The following is a 13,381-nucleotide window of genomic DNA, read 5'->3' on the forward strand; positions in this document are numbered from 1 at the left end:
AATCTAGGGATATACCACAAATATTTAACCAGTTTCTTATTGGAGGGTTTTAGATTCATACATACTGATGAAGTAGGTATATGTTTACATGTATTTTTGCTCACTCAAGCAGTATAATTGTAAGATAAATTACTAGAAATGAAATAGTTGCAGCAATTAAAATTTTTACTAGATATGATCAATTACCATTTGAAAAATTATGCCAAGTACTCAACAGTGTTTTCTGTTCATGTTTTCTCACCTTCTTTACATTATGAATTTTAATCTTTGTTCATTTGATAGATTTCAAAAGCAGTATATTGAGAAAAGCAATATCTCCTTGTTTTAATGTACATTTCTTTAATTATGAGTAAATTTGAGCATGTTTTGTTATTTTTATTAGTCATTTAAACTTATTTTTCTGTGAATTATGTACATACCATTTGCTTTTTAAAAAAAATTAGGTTCTTTTTTTATTACATATTTGGAAGAGTTTTTTATGTTAAGGAAGTTAGTTCTTTGTCATTCAGCAAATGTGGGCTACCCCTTCTCCCCCACCCCAGTTTGTTTGTAGAATATAGACCTTCAGATTGGGTAGACTATCCTGCTTATTTTCTAGATGAGGAAACCAAGCCCAAATAGGATTAGGGTTAGTGACTTTTTTTGGTGGTGGTGGGGTGAACGTGTAGTTAGATAGTGGTAGAGCTGAAATCAGCATTCAAGTTTTTTTACTTCCAGTTTGGTACTTTTTTCATTATACCATGCTATTTTTAAGGCTTACCCCTCTCTCTTGCACCATTGCATTTTACCATTAGGTCTTAACCCAACTAGAAGTTTCATGTAAACTTTTTTATAGCCTGGTATCAAAATTTGAGAAGCTATAGCAGCCCAGGAGACTTCACAGGTATTAGCTTATTTCTAAAGCATAAATAACTAAACTAGTTTCTTTATATGGCAGTTATGTTTATGTCCTTTTTGTTTGTTTAAAAAAACACTTTTGTTTTATAGGTTCATGGGTGTATGTGTACATCAAGGACAATTGCATGCACTTACAGAGGTAAGACAGACTTCAATAAACATGTTGAAGATGACTTCCTTGCCTTAGTTTCAGCAACTTATGGTTCCATAGTGATTGTTACTTGCATAAGTAAGCAAAATGTGTGTGCATTTATGTTCATGCAAGGTTAACAATGGCTGGGTTAACAATGCTTTCTTAACAATGGCAGGGTTAACAATGCTTTCTTCTGTTGCCTGGGGACAATGTCCATATCTCTTAATACTCTTGGATTTCCTCAAAATACTTGATAAATACTCTGATGCTATGAGGGCTCAAATATTAAATTGGTTCTTGCTGCCTGCAACAAATTCCCAGACTACCCAGAAATGTTTGGTGTCCTGATCTAGAATACCACTGTCACTGCTATAGTTTCCTGGTTGGTCATATTACTCCTTGGAATCAGTTTACACCTCCATTCTCATTTCATTTTCTGCCTCTTCAAGGCAGATAAATGTGTAATAGTGATTAATGAGCCTTTGAGGACAAGAGAATCCTCTCTAAAACAAAGGCTTCCCCAATTCAGGTACTGAGTTATCAGCTTCAGAATTTGCTTGGGTGCTTCTTAGAAACACAGATTCCTAGAATCTTCTAGGTTTAAAGGTCTGCATAAGACCCTTATGTATTAAAAACTCCCCAGGTTATGAGCATCTAGATTTTAGAATCTGTTCTAGAATATTTTCACATTCCTTCTTGAGAAGTAAGTACCAAAATACAAAGTGAATAAACTTAGGAAAGAAAATTGTTTAATAGAATTTGCAAGAGTACTGGTATCCTGCTGGCTTGGTGCCTGGTATTGGTCTTATGAAGGAGGGTCCCATGTGCCTCTCTCTATGTCTCTTTTCTTACTGAGGGCACCAGAATGTGGAATGTGTGTAGCTATGTGCTACCTTTTATATAGAAAGCTGAATAAGGTGGAATAGTGATGTGGTTAAGAGCATGGGCTCTGGCCTGGCCAGTGTGGCTCAGTGGTTAAGTGTCAACCTATGAACCAGGAGGTCATGGTTCGATTCCTGGTCAGGGCACATGCCTGGGTTGTGGGCTCGATCCTCAGTGTGGTGTGTGCAGGAGGCAGCTGGTCAGTGCTTCTCTCTCATCACTGATGTTTCTATCTCTCTTTCCCTCTCCCTTTCTCTCTGAAGTCAATAGAGATATATTAAAAAAAAAAAAAAAGAGCATGGAATGGACTCTGAAGTCTTTGATTATCTAGGTTTGAATTTCACTGTGCCTCAATGTTTTCATCTGTAAAACGGAAATAATAATAATACCTGCCTCAGGGAGTCTAGATAGAAAACAGGACCAGTAGCTAAGCCCTAGAGCAGGGGTGGGCAACCTTTTTGTGAGTGCGTGCCAAAACCAGCAAAATCTCTGAGTCAAAATTCTTCTGCGTGCCAACCCTAATTTTTTGAGAATATGTTACGCCTACTTGATATCTCTTAAGGTGTACGTATGTGAAGAACCTTGAAGAAATAATAAAATTCATTCGAGTGACAAAAACACAGTATATGATGATGAAAAATACATTTTTTAAATTAATAAATCTTTATTGTTCAGATTATTACAGATGTCCCTCTTTTCCCCCCCCATAGCTCCCCTCCACCTGGTTCCCACCCCATGCCATGCCCTTACCCCTGCCACTGTCCTCATCCATAGGTGTAAGATTTTTGTCCAGTCTTTTCCCACACCCCCCACACCTCCTTCCCCCCACGAATTGTCAGTCCACTCCCTTTCTATGCCCCTGCTTCTATTATATTCACCAGTTTATTCTGACTTAATTTTTAGGTTCACTTGTTGATAGATATTTATTTGTTGTAACTTTGTTGTTCATAATTTTTATCTTTACCTTTTTCTTCTTCTTCCTCTTCTTAAAGAATATCCTTCAGTATTTCATATAATCCTGGTTTGGTGGTGATGAACTCCTTTAGCTTTTTCTTGTCTGTGAAGCTCTTTATCTGACCTTCAATTCTACATGATAGCTTTGCTGGGTAAAGTAATCTTGGTTGTAGGTTCTTGCTATTCATCACTTTGAATATTTCTTGCCACTCCCTTCTGGCCTGCATGGTTTCTGTTGAGAAATCAGCTGACAGTTGTATGGGTACATCCTTGTAGGTAACTGACTGTTTTTCTCTTGCTGCTTTTAAGATTCTCTCTTTGTCTTTACCCCTTGGCATTTTAATTATGATGTGTCTTGGGGTGGTCCTCTTTGGATTACTCTTATTTGGGGTTCTCTTCGCTTCCTGGACTTGTAAGTCTATTTCTTTCATCAGGTAGGGGAAGTTTTCTGTCATGATTTCTTCTAATATGCTTTCAGTATCTTGCTCTCTCTCTTCTTCTGGCACCCCGATAATTTGGATGTTGGTACGTTTGAAGTTGTCCCAGAGGCTCCTTACACTATCTTCATATTTTTGGATTCTTTTTTCGTTTGCTTTTCCAGTTGGGTGTTTTTTGCTTCTTCATATTTCAAATCTTTGACTTGATTCTTGGGATCCTCTAATCTGCTGTTGGATCTCTGTATTTTATTTTTAATTTCAGTGTATGTTTAATTTCTGACTGGTCCTTTTCCATTTTTTTTGGCATCCTCATTAAGATCCTTGAAGGTCTCACTAAGTTCCTCGGAGGTTCGTAGAAGATTCTTGAGTAGCCTTATAACTGTGGTTTTGAACTCTATATGTCCTCCATTAGTTTGTTTCCCTCTATTTCTTTCATTTGTGACATGTTTCTTTGTCTCCACATTTTTGGCTGACTGTGAGGACCTGCTGTGTCTACAGTGGAAGAACTGCTGTGCTGGAGACACCCTTATTGGGTAGGACTTGCTTCAGTGGGGCTTTGGTGCTCACTGAGTCTGCTTCTTGAGTGTGTCCCTTATGGATGTGAGGAGTTGAAATCTGTTATCTGACCAGGGGTACCCTGGCTCCTGGATCCCCAAGTCAACCACTGTGTGAGTCCACCCAGCAGGAGCTACAGCGATATCAGCAGACTTCTCCTCTTTGTTTGGGGTTTGGAAGTTTTGGAGCTCTCTGACCCAGCTGCAGTTTGTTAGATTAGGCTGCAAAAGCGCAGGTGATTCCTTTGTGCCGCTGCGCACAGCTTGGGTGGGGATGTAAATTGAGTTGGCTGGGGTCTCAGAGAATCACCAGGGCGGAGCAAACAGCAATGGCTGTCGTCAGCTTCTCCGTGATTCCGCGCGACTCCGCGTCTCTGCGTCCCGAGTCCTTCTGCGTCCCCGAATCCCGCGCCCCCACAGCAACAATGATCCTTGTGAGCAGCTCTGCGAGAAAGCCACCCTCGCTTTCTGACCCGCTGCAAGACAGTCCAGTTTCTCCCCGTAGGAGTCTGGGACCCCAGAGTCTCGCCGTAAATGGGTTCAGTGCATTCAAGAGCTTGTATGCCCTTCCGATTGAAAAAAACCGCGCACCTTTGTACCTCTGTTCTTGGCGCCTCTGCACCTCCTACCCAGTCTCAATGTGCTTTTTTCTTTCCTTCTAGTTGTAGAACTTCCACTCGACCAGCTTTCCCGTGGTTCTAGATGATAGCTGCTTTGTCTTATAGTTGTAGTTTTAATGTTGTTGTGGGGGGCAGCATGTACAAGTTTATACCTTATGCCACCATCTTGGTTCTCCCCAATGGTCCATTTATTTTTTAATGTATACATGTACACTGATAGTCTGACAGAAAACTTTATGACTCCGTTTGATATTATCAGTGGGACTTTTGCTGCTGCATCACTGATGACAGAGATTTTACATCGGGTTTATATTTCATGACCTTCAGAGATATGCACGAGCTACTACTTTCATCCATCAGGCTACTCCTATGACGAGACTTTCATCACTGAGAACAAAGATTCACAAGCGTATGTGGATGAAAATATGGAGAGTAACGCTGTTGCGAAGTTTTTTAAACAGAAAAAATTTTCTGGAATGGCATTCCAAGTCCTCAATAGTTTGTTTTCGACACTTCTCTCTGGTACTCCTGTCTCTAATCGCTGTTTTTTTCAATGTTTTCCAAGTCAACTGTAAGGCCAATAAATTTCTGTTTCCAAATTGAGCTACTCTGAAATTCAGTCAACTGCATTTCAAAATCAGCCATGTCTATCCATGAAAACATTTGTAAGTTTAGTTCCTCCAGTTTCATGCTGTCTGGAAACCTCATGAATTTTGCTGTCTCTTCCAGTTCTCTGAATTTTGCAAATCTTGAGAAGAACTGCTCAATAGTTGACTCGATGTTTAAAAACAGCTTTTGAAGGCTTTGACAGTCTGTTCTGTCATCTTTTGGGAGGTCTTTGAGTGTGCCTCTTGAGGTTTGGGAAATATCTAAATCTCTCACCATCCACATCCCTCTTAAAGACTTCCAGTTTCTTTTAAAAAGCCTTTATTTAACCAAACATAACATCAAGTGTCTTGCCAGTTCCTTGTAATTTAACATTTAAGTCATTCAAATGTTCACAAAAATTGTAAATGGAAGGTTATAAGAGGGTTTTGCGTGCCAGCAAAAGTTACTGGCGTGCCATGTTTGGCACGCGTGCCAGGGGTTGCCCACCCCTACCCTAGGGTATTTCAATTTTAAAAGTCTGGGAGAAGGGCAGATTAAGGAGTGGCTAGTGAGGTAGAAAAAAAACCTGGAATGGAAAGGAAGAAGGAGTTTCAAGGAAGATAGAATATTAATTGTGGCAAATGCTGCCGCTGATAAGATGATGACGATCTTGCAGGGATGTTGTGAGGAGGAAATGTAAAATGTTTATTTAGCACAGTGCCTGGCATGTAGTAATTGCTAAATACATTTAACTATTAGAGCTTTATTAATAACAGTGACTAGTCCCTCTTGAACTCCTTGAAATGTCAGTATTTTTCATTTGATACTTAGATCTATGCTGTTGATAATGTCTTAAAATTTTTTAAATCTTTTATTGAAATAAAGCATAACAGATAAAACACACATATGAAAAGTGTACTGCTTACTAAACTTTTATAAATGAACACACCCATAACCAGCATCCCAGATCAAGAAACATTTTCTGTGTATTTCTTTTCTCAGAAGTGAGTCTATAAATTCTTCAAAGACAACTCTCTCCTTTCAAGCCTTCTATCCGGCCAGAGCTCTGACAGTAATAATTGTAAAAGTATTTATTATTCCCTGCTTATATCATTGTTCTCTGAAATGTGAGTTCATTGGAAGGAATTGTGTATTGGTTTTGCTGACATGCTTTAATATTTGTGATCATGTCGCAAATTTAGAAGTGGACTCTAATGGGAATGGTAGAAATTAATGACTTTAATACAACATTCCCTTGGCCATATTGCACTTAAATAATGTTTTCTGTTGCTTTTTAGCTTGTTTATAGATATAAACAACATGCAATGAGTATTTTGTGAAAGAGTGTTTTTCTAGTATCACTAATGAGATACTGACATAGCTTATGATATTAATACTTTTTATTATGATATTAATAGGCTGATGGTCATAAAGTCCAAATATCCAAATGGCCTTGGATATTTTCGGAAAGGGATCAACAAAGGTCATCATGGCATAGTTCTCTGGACTCTTACATTAAATTGCCTTATAATTTTGGCTTGGCAGCACAGCTATTGGTTTCACTAGAATCATAAAAATAAATTACTAATAACATCTATCACAGCACTTAGAACTTGGATGACATTTAGTAAATATTTCCTGATTGGTACTATGTCTGCTCTCCACAGTAATGTGAGTACCATTCCTTATTTCTCTTGGAATAGTTTGTCAATAATTACAGTAGACAAGCATACCTTTTATTAATGCCTGTGAAGTGATATTAGGAAGATATTTCCCACATCCAGTAGTAATCTGGACTCTTCTGGGCTTGAATCATTTCCACAAGTCTTTTTAAAATATGTTTTTTAAATTGATTTTAGAGAGAGAGAAGAAATGAGAGAGAGAGAGAGAGAAACATTGATGTGAGAAACACCTATTGGCTGCTTCCTGCACACCAATTGAATTAAGAATTCATTCCCTAGCTGGTTTGCTCAGTGGATAAAGCATCTGCCCGCAGATTGAAGGGTTGTGGGTTCATTTCCAGTCACTGGCACGTACCTTAGTTGCAGGCTCTGGTTGGGGAGCGTGCAGAAGGCTACCAATCGATGTGTCTCTCTCACATCGATGTTTCTCTCTCTCTGTCTCCCCTACTTCCTTCCACTCTCTCTAAAAATCAATGGAAAAATATCCTTGGGTGAAGATTAATAAAAGGATGCTGAGAAAATTGGTTACCCATATGAAAAAAAAAAAGAATTCATATTGTGTTGAGTAGGAATGCTCCTTAAGTATGTCTTTAACTCAGAAGAACTTGTCTTTTACGCATATCAAGGGAGTGGAAGTCTTTGTTTTTTATTTTTTTTAAATTATTTTGTTGCTTATGATTTAACCACTACCTCAAACCTATTTTACTTATTGATTTTTTTTTGAGAGAGCAAAATATCGATTTGTTGTTCCACTTATTTATGCATTTATTGGTTGCTTCTTGTGTGTGCCTTGACCAGAGATCGAACCTTGGCATATTGGGACGACACTTTAACCAGCTTAGCTACCCTGTATATCAGTTAGCTATTGCTATATAATATCCAACCACAAAACTCAAAAGCATACAGCAATAAACTTTTATTTCTCTTTAGTCTACAGGATTTAGCTGATTTGAGCTGGGCCCAGTTGGGCAGTCTGCTGGTCTCACTTGGACTCACTCACGCATCAGTGGGTCAGTGGTGGTCTTCTCTAGGCTGGGCTTTACTGGGGCAGCTTTGCTTCAGCTGCTTCTCATATTTCCTTCTGGGACTAGTAGGCTAGCCTGGGTATGTTCTTTTTAAGATGATACCAGAATAGCAAAAGTATGCCAGCCCATTTGCACAAGTGCTCTTCATGATTCTGCTCATGTTCAAATTTGCTTGGCCAACATCCCATTGGACAAAGCAAGTCACATGCCTGAGTCCACATTGGGGGCAAAGTTACATGTCAGAGGGCATGGATTTAGTAAGGGGTGAAGAATTGGAATAATTATTGCAATCTTCCATACCCTATAAATATCCCAATTATTAAATCATAATTATTTGTCCTTTTACACTACTTGAGGAGAAAAGCTTTCTCTCTCTTTTTAAAATGAACTTTCTTTTTTTATTTTTATTTTTTTTATTTTTATTTTTTATATATTTTATTGATTTTTTACAGAGAGGAATGGAGAGAGATAGAGAGTCAGAAACATCGATGAGAGAGAAACATCGATCAGCTGCCTCCTGCACATTTCCCACTGGGGATGTGCCCGCAACCAAGGTACATGCCCTTGACCGGAATCGAACCTGGGACCCTTCAGTCCGCAGGCCGACGCTCTATCCACTGAGCCAAACCGGTTTCGGCTGAACTTTCTTTTTTTTAAAAAAAAAATCATAACTACCAGTTATTAAACACCACTATGGGTTAAGTGTTATATTTGGTGCTTTTGTATATTAGCATAAGTATCAAAATTCTGTAGTCCAATTTCCACCATTTTATAGGTGAGAAAACTAAGGCTTAGAGCAGTGGTTCTCAACCTTCACAATGCCGCAACCCTTTAATACAGTTCCTCATGTTGTGGTGACCCCCAACCATAAAATTATTTTCGTTGCTACTTCATAACTATAATTTTGCTACTGTTATGAATCGTAATGTAAATATCTGATATGCAGGATGTATTTTCATTGTTACAAATTGAACATAATTAAAGCATAGTGATTAATCACAAAAACAATATGTAATTATATATGTGTTTTCCGATGGTCTTAGGCGACCCCTGTGAAAGGGTCGTTCAACCCCCAAAGGGGTCGCGACCCATAGGTTGGCGACCGACAGGTTGAGAACCGCTGGCTTAGAGAAATTAAGTAAGTTCCTCTAAGTAGGCTTTGGATCCAGGTTCATCTGACTTCGAAGGCTATACTCTTTCCATTGCAACATGCTGTCCTTCATTCATTTAAGTATTCCCCACATTGCTAACTGAGCACGGGTCCTTGTATGTGTAGAATGTGTGCATGATTCTTACTAATTTGATATACATGTTGGGTTATTTGGAAAAGATATTCCCTGGCTATTGGGTATATTATAATGTATTTGGGTGCAAGTAACAGAAAATAGTTAAAAGGATGTAAAAAAGAAGGCTCATATAATTGGAATTTCAGCAGTTTATCAGGTTAAGGATTGGTTTGATTCAGCAGCTAAGTAGATGCTATCCAGAGACCCCACTTCTTTTTGTCTCTGCTCCGTCTTTACATTGTTAGCTTCATCCTAAGGTTGACTGTCATTCATAATAAAAAAAGTAGCTGCCACCAATTTATATGCTATATGTTTTGTCTTCCATATACAAGATGGAGGGTGTGGGTCAAAGAAGGAAAGAAGAGAAAGGTACTTCTGGTCAGATTATGTGTCATTTCATAATGCTATTCTTTTTTAATCTTAAAGACACAGAGAGGGAAATATCTTTGTAATCAGTTTGGGAAACTTCTTTGTGTAGAACCTCTCAGTGCCTAGAAGACAGGGAATTTGGAGAATGAGTAGGATATAAGGTTGTGGGGTAGGAGTCCCAAGTAACAATACTTAAGTGAGAGGAGTCGGCAGAAATGCTTGGCAGGTAGGATTTTGGAGGTCTCTCTTGCTTTTTCTGCCATGGATAAACTATTGTTTTCCCTCACTGTGGCACTGAGAACCACGAAGGTATAAACAAGTGAGGTGATGTAGTCTCTTTACAGCAATGTCTCCTCAGTCTGGCAGATATTTGGTACAGAAAGAACTGCTTGTAGCTCATGAGGGAATGGATCAGCCCTGCAAGGTGACTAAAGATAATTTTTTATTCACATAGCCCTCATCCTCTTCTTACTCACTATTTCCACCCCCATTATACGCCTTCTTTCTTTATTAAAGAATAGTTGATACATACTGTTTCTGAGTTGTTTTTTGTCAGACCTGTAAGAAGCCTTATATAATTAGAGAGCTTACAATGAAAGGAAACTCTGTGGGTTCAGTGACCAAACTTATGCATTATTTATAAAACTGAGCAGCCAGACCCCGATTCCAGTTTCTTGATGTGCTGTGATATTGCCATTACTTGTGCCTGCTTCTTTTCTTGATTCTGTGTGACCCAGTACAGAGTATTCTTCTGGCCTTATTTACCTTGAAGCAGATGTGAAATCGTCTGGTGCTTGCCTTGGGTTAACTTTGGCAGCATAGCCATACTTATCTTTTAAGCAAGGGGTGGATTTGGGGAGGCCACACCAAAGGTACTAACAATGATTGCCTCTGTGATTTAGGACTTCCTAACAGAATGGTGAGGGTAGGGGAAATGACAAAGATGTGAATTAGCCTCTGCGAGAGAAGAAAGATTCACTTTATATATACCATGCCGCCTTAAGTGAATCTGCTGTAGGCTAGGCACTCTGCTAGGCTCTGGGCTTACCAGGATAAAAAAGAAGGCTGCTCCCCAATCTACTGCTGCATAACAAACTACCCTGAAACAGTGGCTTAAAGCAACCATTTTATTTTGCTTGTGATTTTGTAGGTCAGGAATTTGGAAGGGCTTTGTTGAATCTCTGATGCTCATGTGTCAGCCGGGAACGGGTGGGGGGGAGGCGGGGGCGGGGAGGCAGGCAGAAGGGGGGGCAGGGGATGGAGGCGGGGGGGGGGGGGCAGCGCTGAGCTGGTGGACCCATTTCTACTTCATTTACATGTCCGGTGCCATGGTGCTCCTGGGCCCCTCTCTTCCTTTCTTTCTTTCTTTTTTAAAAATATATTTTATTGATTTTTTACAGAGAGGAAGGGAGAGGGATAGAGAGTTAGAAACATCGATGAGAGAGAAACATTGATCAGCTGCTTCCCGCACACTCCCTACTGGGATGTGCCTGCAACCAAGGTACATGCCCTTGCCCGGAATCGAACCTGGGACCTTTCAGTCCGCAGGCCGACGCTCTATCCACTGAGCCAAACCAGTTAGGGCCCTTTCTTTCCTTTTAGTTGAATTTATTGAGTTACAGATTTCAAGTGTACAATTCAATAAAAGACCACCTGCACACTGCATTGCACGCCCATTGCCCCAAGCAAAGCCTGTTCCCATTTTGCCTCTCTTTGCCCACCTCCACCTATCCCCCAATCCTCTTTCCTTCTGACTGTCACCACACCGTTGTCTCTGTCTATGTGATATGTGTGTGTGTGTGTGTGTGTGTTCTTTTGCTTAATCCCTTCATCTTCTTTCATCCAGTTCTCCAACCCCCTCCCCTCTGACAGCTGTCCATGCCTCTGTTTCTATTTTGTTCATCTCTTTATTTTGTTCATTAGATTCCACATATAAATGAGATCATATGGTATTTGTCTTTCTCTCTCTGTGGGCCTCTTTTTCACTACATGGTGTCTCATTCTTTAGGTCATCTCCTCATGGCTTCAGCTCCCCACAGCTTAGTGATCTCAGGATAGTGTTAGACTTCTTATGGTGACTAACGAGAGGTACAAGTCACCCAAATGGAAGCAGCAAGAGCAAGACTTCTTATGACCTAACTTTGGAAGTTCGATAATGTCACTTAAGCTGCATTTTATTGGTAAGCTTTGATTCAAAGGAAGGTGAATTATTAGACTGTATATCTTAAAGACCATTTTTATCCCACTGTAGTGTCTTTCATGAATTCAGTGTTTAGTGACAGGGATAATAAAAAATTTCTTACTATGCCCTTCCTTAGAAACTGTTTTTCTTTAAATACATTTTTATTGATTTCAGAGAGGAAGGGAGAGGGAGAGATAGAAACATCAATGATGATGTTCCTGCATGCCCCCTACTGGGGATTGAGCCTGCAACCCGGGCGTGTGCCCTTGACTGGAATCAACTGCAGGACCCTTTAGTCTGCAGGCCAATGCTCTATCCACTGAGCCAAACTGGCTAGAGCTGTTTTCCACTATTTTAAATACAACTTAGCTCAGGTCACCCTTTTCAGTCTATTGTTAGGACCCTTGTCCAGCCAAATAAAAAGATATGATGTTAGTTTTGACTTTTTCCTCATCTCTTGAATTGAATCAGTTCCCAATCCTACCCTAATATTTTCTCTTTAATGTCTTTCTGGTTATTTTTTCTCTCCATTCTTGTCACAGTCTTATTCCATGGCTGAATTCCTGCAAATACTTTGTGGCTCGTTTTCCTGTCTCTAGTCTTTCTTTGCTTCAATTTGATATGCTACTACTTAGATAATCTTCATTAGACATACTTTGATAGTGTATGCTTCTGTTTAAAAACTTCTGTTTAGCATTCTAGACTCTCTCTAATCTGATTTCAGAATATGAATCCCTCCCTTTAGTTAGATGTGTCTTTTTGCTGTCTTCTATACATGCTGGCCATAGATATACCTTCCAGGGCCTAGAATGCTTTTACTTCTCTTCATTCTCCCACTTTCCAAGTTATGTCAAATCCCAGGTTTTCTAATGGAGTTCAGTCTTCTGAATTCCTGACCTACAAAATCACACAGGGCTGTAATAATGCACTGTATGGTTGTGCTGATAGTACAGTTGACCCTTGAACAACATGACTTGAACTGTGAGTCCACTTATACACATAATTTTTTCCTTTTTTCCCCCCCAGAATTTTTTCAATAAAATCTGTAAAATGTATTTTATTTCCCTTTAACATTTTACTTTCTTTAGCTTATCTTATATAATAAAAACCTAATATGCTAAGTGTCCGGTCATCCGGTCAGCCGTTCAAACAATCAAAGTGTAATATGCTAAGGCCTCTCAACCACTTGCTATGACATGCACTGACCACCAGGGGGCAGATGCTCCAACCAGTAGGTTAGCTTGCTGCTGGGGTCTGGCTGATCAGGACTGAGTGACACAGGCCGGACATGCCCTGGAACCCTCCCGAGGTCCTTCCCCAGCCGGCCAACCTCCTGCGTCCCTCCCCAGCCCTGATCGTGCACCAGTGGGGTCCCTCGGCCTGGCCTGCACCCTCTCACAATCCGGGACCCCTCGGGGGATGTCGGAAAGCCGGTTTCAGCCTGATCCCACAGATCAGATCAAAGGATTCCACTGGTGCACGAATCTGCGCAGTGGGCCTCTAGTTTTATTATAAGAATACAGTATGCAATATATGTTACATACAAAATATATGTTAATCAACAGTGTGTTATCTGTAAGACTTCTCATCAACAGTAGGCTACTAGTAGTTAAGTTTTTGGGGAATCAAAAGTTATATATGGATTTTCGACTGCACAGAGGGGTCGACTCCCATAACCTTACCTTGTTCAAGCATCAACTGTATAAGTGTAAGATGTTTATAGTTGATTGTGTAGTGTAGACCTAGTTTTAAGAAAACTGAATTAGCCCCAA

General features: G+C 39.8%; 1 protein-coding gene across 7 annotated transcripts in view; it reads left to right on the plus strand.

Annotated features, from left to right (window-relative positions):
- Positions 1-13,381, plus strand: part of TESK2 (testis associated actin remodelling kinase 2) — a 116,904-nt gene that overhangs the window by 69,082 nt on the left and 34,441 nt on the right. For all 7 annotated transcript variants that reach the window (XM_036352970.1, XM_036352971.1, XM_036352972.1 and 4 more), the window contains one exon: positions 988-1,036. In XM_036352970.1, the coding sequence (XP_036208863.1) occupies positions 988-1,036 (49 nt within the window). The remainder of the gene's footprint in view (positions 1-987; positions 1,037-13,381) is intronic.

This window comes from Myotis myotis, unplaced genomic scaffold (genome assembly GCF_014108235.1).
Source record: "Myotis myotis isolate mMyoMyo1 unplaced genomic scaffold, mMyoMyo1.p scaffold_m19_p_2, whole genome shotgun sequence".
Classification (NCBI taxonomy): Eukaryota; Metazoa; Chordata; class Mammalia; order Chiroptera; family Vespertilionidae; genus Myotis; species Myotis myotis.